The sequence below is a fragment of the Perna viridis genome, chromosome 10 (assembly GCF_037379345.1).
Source record: "Perna viridis isolate PV_CMFRI_1.1 ecotype Kerala chromosome 10, ASM3737934v1, whole genome shotgun sequence".
Taxonomy (NCBI): Eukaryota; Metazoa; Mollusca; class Bivalvia; order Mytilida; family Mytilidae; genus Perna; species Perna viridis.
The window spans coordinates 20,308,206-20,318,754 of record NC_142454.1 but is presented as its reverse complement, the minus strand read 5'-3'; the positions used below and the strand labels follow the sequence as shown (position 1 = coordinate 20,318,754).

The 10,549-nt window shown below is 31.3% G+C and overlaps 1 protein-coding gene across 4 annotated transcripts; it reads left to right on the top strand.

Moving 5' to 3' along the window:
* The first annotated feature begins 348 nt into the window (after positions 1-348).
* On the top strand, positions 349-10,150 carry LOC148604887 (uncharacterized). 4 transcript variants are annotated; one of them, XM_088549449.1, is made up of 13 exons: positions 349-420; positions 1,727-1,859; positions 2,481-2,538; positions 3,041-3,090; positions 3,709-3,768; positions 4,373-4,429; positions 5,979-6,041; positions 6,448-6,510; positions 6,946-7,008; positions 7,259-7,460; positions 8,516-8,572; positions 8,942-9,031; positions 9,911-10,150. In XM_088549449.1, the coding sequence occupies exons 2-13, from the start codon at positions 1,810-1,812 to the stop codon at positions 9,980-9,982; spliced, it is 885 nt and encodes a 294-aa protein (XP_088405575.1). In that variant the 5' UTR covers positions 349-420; positions 1,727-1,809; the 3' UTR covers positions 9,983-10,150. The 4 variants fall into 4 exon arrangements, with proteins under 4 accessions (XP_088405575.1, XP_088405572.1, XP_088405573.1 ...); XM_088549446.1 differs by lacking the exon at positions 9,911-10,150 and adding an exon at positions 9,521-9,897 and having other exon boundaries at positions 350-420; XM_088549447.1 differs by lacking the exon at positions 9,911-10,150 and adding an exon at positions 9,521-9,897 and having other exon boundaries at positions 366-447.
* Positions 10,151-10,549: the final 399 nt, after the last annotated feature.

Genomic DNA, 10,549 nt, shown 5'->3' with positions numbered 1-10,549 from the left:
TTGGTTTTGGACATACATGAATCATTATCTGCCTGATTTTTAGAAAGACTTCTACTTAAAAACATATAAAACTCTGAGGCGACAATAAATTCAAGTGCTCCATAATTGTCGTATTTCAATATAATGCAAACAGCTCATTGTAAGCATGATTTATGAAACGTACGTGGGTATAAATATTTATCACATTAAACCACATTGAAAACGGTTTTTCTTAATATTCTTAAACAAAATATCTCATGGCGAAAACACATAAATTGTGAAATTAGTACATGTCTAGCGATCGTATTTGCAGGTACTCAAAACTGAGTTTTTGTAACTCCCCGCCTTTTAAACTTAATCTCAGTTTAAATATAAATCACGCGGTACGTGTAATTATAACCGGGAAGTTAAATTGAGTAGGAGATAGGCAAATAATAAAAGGTATCTGATTAAACAAGCTTAAATCATGTAAGAATTAAACGTTATAAATTTACGAGTTAGCTTTATAACAAATATTGAAAGCATATTTGTTTGTGTTTGTTGACATGAATACCACAGACACTCCCATGCTTTATTGCAATGCAAACATAGCGTCGTACAGATAAACGTATTTTCGTTTCTTGCTGGCTTCACAAGTGCTATTTTTAATTGACCAAATACATTTTAAACTTTATTTTTGGTAATTTGACTAATATTCGACTCGTATATACATACAAACGAAGCGTAACTAAAGGTATGAGTGGCCGTTCATGTCAAAATAACGTTATATTTATCTATGTTATTTTCCATCTAGATACTTCTATCATGTATCCAGATGCTTCTAGCAACTATCTAGATACTTCGTATAACTATCTAGATACTTCTCACAAGCATCTAGATGCTTCTCACAACCATCCAGATACTTCTCACAAACATCTAGATGCTTCGCAAAAGCATCTAGATACTTCGCACAACCATTTAAACGCTATTTTGACATGAACGGCCATTCATATAAAGGTATCACGATGTTGCTAAATGTTAATTTTACTCGCATCGTCATTTAGATTTTAAACTATTTGTCGTTCTGAAATACTTCTATCATGTATCTAGATGCTTCTAACAACTATCTAGATACTACTAACAAGTACCTAGATACTTCGTATAACTGTCTGGATGCTTCATACAAGTATCTACATGTAAATACACAAAAACTCCTCACGCGTATCTAGATAATTCGGAAAAGCATCTAGATGCTTCTCACAACCATCTAGATACTTCTCACAAGCATCTAGATGCTTCTCACAACCATCCAGATACTTCTCACAAGCATCTAGATGCTTCGCAAAAGCATCTAGATACTTCGCACAACCATTTAAATACTTTTCATTTGCATCTAGATGCTTTTGCGAAGTATCTAGATATTCGTGAGGAGTTTTTGTGTATCTAGGTACTTGTAATAAACATCTAGATACTTGTTAGTAGTATCTAGATACTTGTTAGTAGTATCTAGATACTTGTTAGTAGTATCTAGATAGTTGTTAGAAGCATCTAGATACATGTTAGAAGTATCTAGATAGAAAGTAACCTCTAGATGAAAATAACGCTATTTTGACATGAACGGCCATTCATATAAAGGTATCACGATGTTGCTAAATGTTAATTTTACTCGCATCGTCATTTAGATTTTAAACTACTTGTCGTTCTGAAATGTTTATATCATATCATATGCATGAAGTTATACACTTATTCAGTATAGACCACGTTACAGGTAGTGGTTGCTGGAGTACGAAATATTACCTGTAATATAACAGTACAAGAAAAGGTGTATAACATGGAAAGAGTTTGTAAGATATGACAACTATAAAGCAATTTATTTCATCGAGGTTCCGATTGGTATTTCTGTGAGTACAACTTTAATATTTACAGAGTAAAAGCATTGCAGACACGTGAACATAAAACTATATCATGAAATTTACATCGGCCAAAATATCGCAAAACCTAGAAAATGTCAATGATTAGGTATTGCGATGGATCAAGTGTGTGTGGGACCGGACCCTTTTTGTTGAATCATTTTGTTAATTTCGTATAAAATTTTGGCAAAAATGTGCAGATGGTATACTTGTAAACTCCCGTTATTTTTTGGAAGACCTTTAGAACCCTCCCTTTTAAAAAGTTTCTGAACCCGCCACTGAGCTACACTACAGCGAACAAAAAGTACGACAGGCTATATAACATATCAGGAAGAATAGATTTATGAAAATAAAGTCAACTGTGACTTTCTTGTGATGTTTGACTAAACTATGTTCATAGTACACTTTTTGTTTGTTTCCGTCCTTATACAGTGATACAAAACATTCAATGCAGATTCAGAAAAAAAAATATTGGAAAACAAGAGAATTCTAAAACTGAAAAGTTATCACAATTTATTGATTGTCACACAATCAATACACTTGCATTGATTACCTTATTTAAATAATTTATTGTTATACAATTTGTACATTTTTGTTATAATTTCTGCCTAGGATTAGAATGTGCTGCCCAGTTGATCAATGTTTGCAATGTATTGGCTGGATATTGAGTGTAAGTACTAGTTGTACAGTCAACTTAGTTTGCCTGTAGTTTGAACAACCAATGGATTTCATCTAGTTTCCAAATGAGTTAAGAAGGAGGTCTTTGGATATAATTTGGATTTCTGTTCGGAACGTGCTGTCCGAAAAGTGTTATTTAAATGCATTGAGATAAATTACATTTATCTCACAAACTTCACATAGAATACCGGTTACATCTTGCAAAAATGTTTTAATTAAAATTATTAATTGAAAACTATAGCAATACTTTGCTGATAATTAAAATTACTTTTGAATTTACCATGTAGTCAGTAGATAGCTATGGATATAGTTTGCACTACACTGTACATTATATTAACCTTTATAAATTATTTTACACATTACCAGTAGGAACGCTTTATTAAAATACACTGTATTTTTTTCATTTTATTATTGAAATACATTGGACTAATATAGAATATACAAAGCTTTATTAATTTCATTTAAATAAGTGGTTTATGTCGTTTCCATTACAGTTTATAACATCAAATTGTGTATCATGCTGGAGCTCCCTCGACAGATACATGTAAGTGTGTTATTTGCTCATCTTTAATTTCAAAAATGTCTAGGGTATTTTAAGGTTCACTTTCAGGGTTTCTTTTTTTTCAACGTAACAATTGAAAGATGCCCTCATTATCCAGACGGACCAAAATATTCTTTGTTCTGTTGTTGTGCTACACCACGAGTTTTATCTATCAGCATTACAGAATTCATAAAAATCTTGAAAAATAAAAAATAACAAATATGTTTCCGTTGTAACAAGGGACTCTTTTTGAACTGATTTTTAGGTGCGTTTGATTGTGTCATATTTTTTCCATAGTGGCCAGATTTTAAAGGAGGGGGGGAGAGTTGTGATGACATCAAAGTACTTTAACGTTGCCACCTGTCCAAAGTCAGGAATTTGTTGCCTCTGAATGTCTAGATTTGTTTTTAACTTTAGTTTATTTTGATGTTACTTAGTATATAGGGGCAACTCTGGTTGTTCCTGCGTATAATGATGTTTTGCCTTGTGGTTTGAGGGTTTCCTTGTCGTTCATTGAAGACCAATGGGTGGCCTTGGGTTAATATTTTTTATCCCTATGGGGCTGTTGCCTTTTTGACATATACACCATGCATATTCTCGTTATATTATTTATTTCTGAAGAAGTCCGAAAAGATACACTAAGATGCTGAGATATCCTGAAGATGAAGAATCGGGATTATAGTAAGATTTAAACAAAATATAAGAATAAATTGTAAATGACTTCTACTGTAGGTATGTGTTTCTTTTTTGCATAAAATTACATATACAGAGTGTTAAGTGGTTTAATATTCAAAGGAGAGTACTGCAATAATGCAGTACTCTCCTTAAATAATTAAGGAAAGTATCTAATTTTTTAACAGATTATTTCGTGTAACCTGTTAAAAAATTAGAAACATTCCTTATAATTTTATTCCTAATGGATGAAATTTATAATTGATTCATAATCAAACTTTATTTTGTTTGGGGATTATTTGAATCGCGTAATGCGGATCAGTCGACATCATAGTACCAAGCCAGGTTATACAATCAGAAATCTCGTTACCAAATTAAATTATTGTCAATTAACTGAACAGTCATAAAAATTAACAACATTTCAATCATATCAGTTACTTGTACAATTCGATGTTGGATATTTTAACAAAGCGAAATAATGATAATAATTTAATTGCGGTATATACGTGACCCCAAACAGATAAAAGCCTAAACACACTCTTGGAATTTTACTGTATTAGACTTCTTTCCATATGAACATTTTGAAAATGACCTTTTAATCAAAACTTTGCAGCTGCGAACACAATGTACATAGGAACTTAACCGAAGACATTGACGAGCTTCGTATGAGGTAAATTAACCTGTAAAGTACCGTTTTTGTACTTTTCAGTTTACAATGAATCGAGTCCAAAATGATTTCTTTAACACTTTTAAAAAACTGTAATCACTTCTGAATATGCTAAAATTATTCACATTCAATCAGAAAAGCTAGCTGAAATGAGCACAAGCTAAAAAATAATACATACAATGTATATAAATTAAATATATATATCATATAGTATAACAGGTATGTGTGAGCAATATCACAAAAAAAGGATTCTTTGGTAAATTTAGATGACGGAAAACTCTGACGACGATTTGGGTAACGTCTTTGCTATACGTCGGTATTTGCTTGCAAATCTTGATATTATACATCCGATCACAAAAGAAATGATGTTAAGGAGGTAGACCTAGGGTAAGGGACATAACTCTTAAAAATCATTGGAACGTTTGTATTCAGCATTTTACATCAATCTTATGTAAGCATCTAATTAACTTGGATTCATTTGATTCTGTTTCAAACGAAAGCTTGAGAGGTTTTGGTGAAATGGAATAGGTATCAGTCTTGTATTACATATTCCTGAGCGGATGTACGTCAAAACATGGAGGCAAAAAAATATAGTGCGCTTACTTTTTGCCTTTTCCTGTTTTTGTTTCTTGACAAATGACTATCATTTTTCATCAAAAGTACAGGATAAATGTCAAGCTGTGACACAAATAACTTGTTTTTGAGGAAAAACAGTATTTTCATGAAAAATAATGCTTCAGAAATGGGGTCTATTTTATGAATTCAAAATAAAAGTGAAAATAGAAAAAGTCTATTTTTAGTTTGAACTGTCCTGGTGTACCAAAGTGCGTGCATTGTTTTTTCTAAAATGGATCTAAAAATTATTTTTGACATTTTCTTAATTGAAAAAACATGGTCAAAAATTAGATTGAAACTCCTTGTCTATTTAGAAAAAAAATCATGAAAATTTAAGGTATACTATAGAAACCTATGGGGCAAAAAATACAAGACTGAGACCAATATAATACAAACATATCACTGATTTCTTAAGTTATGTCCCTTACCCTAGGTATACCTCCTGATATCGTCACTGTCGTAATTTTGATATTCTGTTTCTGTACAATAATTTCAGTATAAGTTGATGGATCTCTATCCAATTGTTTCAAAACACCAGAACTAAATACGCTGAGTCAAATATTTAATCACTCACTTGTTCCAATTGTCTATGACTTTGCAATCGTACAAAGCTGCACGTTTATTATTTGTCATATTAATAATTATGGAAAATTACTGATCGTTGCTTACTAGACTTTTTTTTGCTCGTTCACTCCAAACATCGTCAATATGCAGATTTTGTATGCTTTTAGTGATATTATATCAGTAGTCGAAGGTTTGCTGACACTATTCTGCTTTTAAGTAACTTAAAATTTCTGTATTTTAAAGGTTCTGATGAAAATTTGAAATACATGTATCTTTATTCATTATACGCCACTATTTCAATACACGTCTTATTAAGAAACTTTCGAATGAATTTCGTTTATAAAAATTAAAATTTGTTGTTAAATTTTTAAAGTTTAAATGTCAAAGAAGAAGAATTGAGGAACAAAGAAGAAGAAAATTCCACATTGTCCAAAAAGTACGTAAGTCTGTGAAATCTCAATAAACCCATCACAACTCATTTTAACCCATACATTAAAAAAGAATATATAACATTGATATGTAACTTAAGAAAATTCTGTTGTCGATTTAATAGTCGAACTGGGTCGAAATTTCCAACACGCCTTTTCATATCTTTAATGTTAGCCTGATGAACACTGTCTTACATTTGAAGTTGTTTCTTTTGATTAAAAATATACCACTTGTATACTTTCAATCCTCTTTATTTACTTTGTTATTGATTAATGTAATTAATTGTCTTAAGTTTGTGATTATATATTTTTTCATTGTTTGGTATCTTGTACAGATAGACTAATCGAATAAGCATACGTTTTCTATGAAGCTAATATATCTCTACTGTTACCTTGCAATTATTTTCGTTTTAGATTACAAAACTTCAAGCTAGAGATAGACAGAGGACAGACTTTATTAAATGATTTGAATTACAAGTACTATTCTTCTTTGAGATAGTAATCTAGGATAACATGCAGTTTTGGCATTGAGACAGAACCCCGCTCTTAATTGTGAATCTTTTAATTCGATTATGCGAGATGAAACATTCATTATTACAATTCATAAGTGTTTTTTGCAATGATAATCACCACTTCACAATTATATAAGAATTCCAATGAAAATGAAGTCATGACATTATGAACCTCATAACCAATTCTTCCAACCCAAACAACCTTGATAAGTTAAATAATTCACTTTTTCATTGTGAAAAAGACTCGCATTGATGCGTCTCTCCTTTTTCACAAGACACCACCATTCTAATATTAACATTTTGACATTCAGAACTAAAATTCAGTGTCATGAAATATTACTTATTTAAACACACACACAACCAATAAGTTATAAATAATCTTTATATTAATGTATTTCAGATTAAAGAAGTCTAATGAAACCAACTACAAGTTAAATCAAGAGAAAGAGGTTGCTTTATCAAGGTACTGCAGATTCTATACCATCATTAATGCACAAAAATGATTTGTTACATTTTTGGGGACATTTAATAAAAAATGTTAAATGACTGAAAAATTGTATGATAGAGGATTGAAAAAAAAACAGAGGACAATGTTAAGAGTGAAAGAATTTTGGTATGTTTAAACAAGTTTTGCATCCATTTTAGGCTTATGTTTTGTGAAATAAAACGTAAATGATATGCGGTACTTAAGATGCTTCTAAAACCTTTTTCAGATTAAGTGAATTAATGGGAGATAAACTGAGAGACAACAATCCCGCAATCACAAACCTTAATGATCCAAACCGACCAATGAAGCTCGGGGACCAATTCAGTGAGCTTTACGAAAACGAATGGACGGACGCGTTTACTGACTTGAACGAAGTGAAAAAATTGTCTGAAACTGAAGCAATTAAAACTTTATTAGATATCTTAAAGGTAATACTCTGTGAATATATATATATATATACAAACATCTCAGAATATGACGACTGTATTCGCTACACGGCTCAATCGGATCGAACTGATACAGGGAAGATATGTAAAGGTATAGAAAGATCTGAAAAATGCCCAGCGATGTTGGAACTGTCAAATTGAGACGTTGTATATACACACACACACACACACACACACACACACACACACACACACACACATATATATATATATATATATATATATATATATATATATATATACACGATAAAAATTGCAGACACGCATGCTTTTTATTCCAGAAAACATGTAATTTTCGGTCCTAATACTGTTATTTGATTATCAGCAATTGAATTGCATTAAGCGACGATAACTATCTACATACTTAGAAAACAAGACTGGAAATTAGAATTAAGTGGAGACCAAGACCAATAAATTCAATAAAGTCTGGCCATATCTCAGGTAATAGCAGAAATAATTATATGCTCTTTAGCGCGTCCGTCCGAATCCGTCCTATATGCCCATCACGCCCGTGTACTCTCAATTTCTTAACTACTGACTTGATTTCAAGGTAAATTGGAAAACAAAAATATGTGTAAGGTACTTGTGCACTTACTGTTGCTAAGCTGAACATTGACTTAGCTCTTGGCTACCAAAGGGCTGTTGAACTTATAAATAGAGCTCCTCATAAAGCACTATCTACTTAAAAAAATATATAAGTATAAATATTGGCCATTAACATCTTAACATAGAATTCATGTGATTATCATCTGTGACATCTATATGTTTTATTCTGATTAAGTAGACATTCAGTTACTTAATTTTAATACTTACCTTTAACTACTCTATGACCTGAAGTGATTATTATGTAGTTCTTTTAATTTATACATCCAGTTCTCTTTCTTGCTTTTATATTTACATGAACTAAATTTGAAGGATCTAAAGTGGTGTTGGTGCATATTGTGTCATGGTATCCTAATATACAGACAGTAGTTTTAGTTTGAGGTTTTGTTTCATATTTCTTCGTTTTTGCATAGTATAAACGTATGCTCTTTCAGGAGATTAGCCAGCGTTGTGCAAAGGAAGTTGACGCGCAGTTATTAGGCGTTCAGAATGTAAGTTAGTTACTTATATTCATTAAGTTCTTAAAACTGAAAGTGGCTTAAATTGAGGCCTTATAAATAGGAAATAACATTGTGACATTGGCTAAGGGAACGACCTGGGGTTTGACTAGACCAACAGGAAGGGTAAGTAATGAGAACGCACTTTGTATATATATAAAATGAAATAAAAGTCAGCCAGTAAGACTTATGATACATTGACCTATTACTCAGAATGAATGATAGCCCCCCTCCCCCCCAAAAAAATGTTACAAAATAATTTTAAATTAGTATGTGGTGTTCCGATTTTTTCATTTGCTTAGTAATTCATCTTAGTGTGTGAAAAAATGTAAATTATAATTATACCAAATAATCAAATTATAGGCTATGCAGAATGCTGCGGAATTTAACTTGTCAAAGTCAAAGGACTGTCTTAAATCAAATGCTGCTAAATATATGCCAACATTGATACAGGTAATTTGTACATGTACATTTTAGAAGTAAAACAGAGATATTGTACTTTGAATTGAAATTGCATTTTGGTTTGTGTCTACAAAGATGATGAAAAAGATAGAAAAAACTTAAGTTATATTTAGTACGTGATGTGTACGTAGATATAATAATATTAATAAAAAAAAACTATTTACTTCAGTTATATTTATTCTCATATAAAGTTTAAGAGAACGTGGAAATTTACAAAGTGTAGAGTAGGTGGGAAAGGTTTTTGTTGCAAGTTTGATTAATTTATGTATATTGTGACCTATTGCTTGTCTGAGAATGTAAATAAAAGAGTGCCTTATATTGAAAATCAAGTTTATGTTTAACAGTTAAAACAATAAGAACATAAAGTAATAAAGCTCTGCAGAACAAAGACAAAGAAGAATGTATTAAATATTAATTGCTATTTATTATCATATAATAAAACAATAATGTACCACATAAAATAGTTTTTTCCAATTTCAGAAAATTTCCCAAGAAAAAGATTCAAGTTGCCTAACTGTATTTACAAACAAAGACACGTGTCTTCCCTATATACAGAAATGTGTACAAATTTGTTACTTTGCTGAGTTACAAGACCCTCCCATGTTTATAAACTTTGAACCAGGAGACAAATTTGACAAGCAGTGTTTTAAGGAATACACCAAGTCCGGGACAATGGTAGAATATTTAGTGTGGCCAGCGTTTTATTTACATAAAGATGGTCCTTTAATGACCAAAGGTGTTGTGCAACCTCAAGTGTCATAGATGACCATTATGTAGGATTTATATTACTAGTATCCAGGATGCTCAAATTATTTTTTGTAAATAAAATTGCATTTAATGTTTTGATACAAAATTTATTTCTTCTTGTAGATTAGTTTAAACATCTTATTGTTCCTCAAACAACAAATGGATTGGACACAAGTTTTTCATCCTCTCCTTTAATACATTGTATATAGACAATAGACAAATTACAATTATGTAGTAACAAAGTTAATTTCTATAATTATAATTTCCTAAGTAAGATGCCGCGAAACATCAGATTACTGCCATGGATACCAGCCGCCTTTCGAATGGTCGATTTTATAATTAAATAAAAGTTTATTTAACATATTTACTTTAATTTCATGTTCCTTTGTAAGTTATGATAAAATAAAATAGCGAGAGTCGACTAGTACCAACAATGGCTACGGCAAGTTTGGCATTAATAAATTTCATAACGCCTCATAAATTAACCTTCACTTCGAGATCGATGGAAAAAAAAACTATTGACCAAGCTCTACGAAAAACTCGATGACTTTTCATTACGCTTTGTCAAATTTCCTTTCGTCTGTGGCAACATCCCTTCAGCACCTACGTATGGAGTTTTCATATCATAACCCATACGTTATGCCAGAGCTTTCCGTAACTATGCAAACTTTGTGTATCTCTCTAGGCTTCTGGAACATGGTTATATTGCTACTACAAAATTGATCTCATCACTACAGAAGTTTTATGGTCGTCATTATGAAC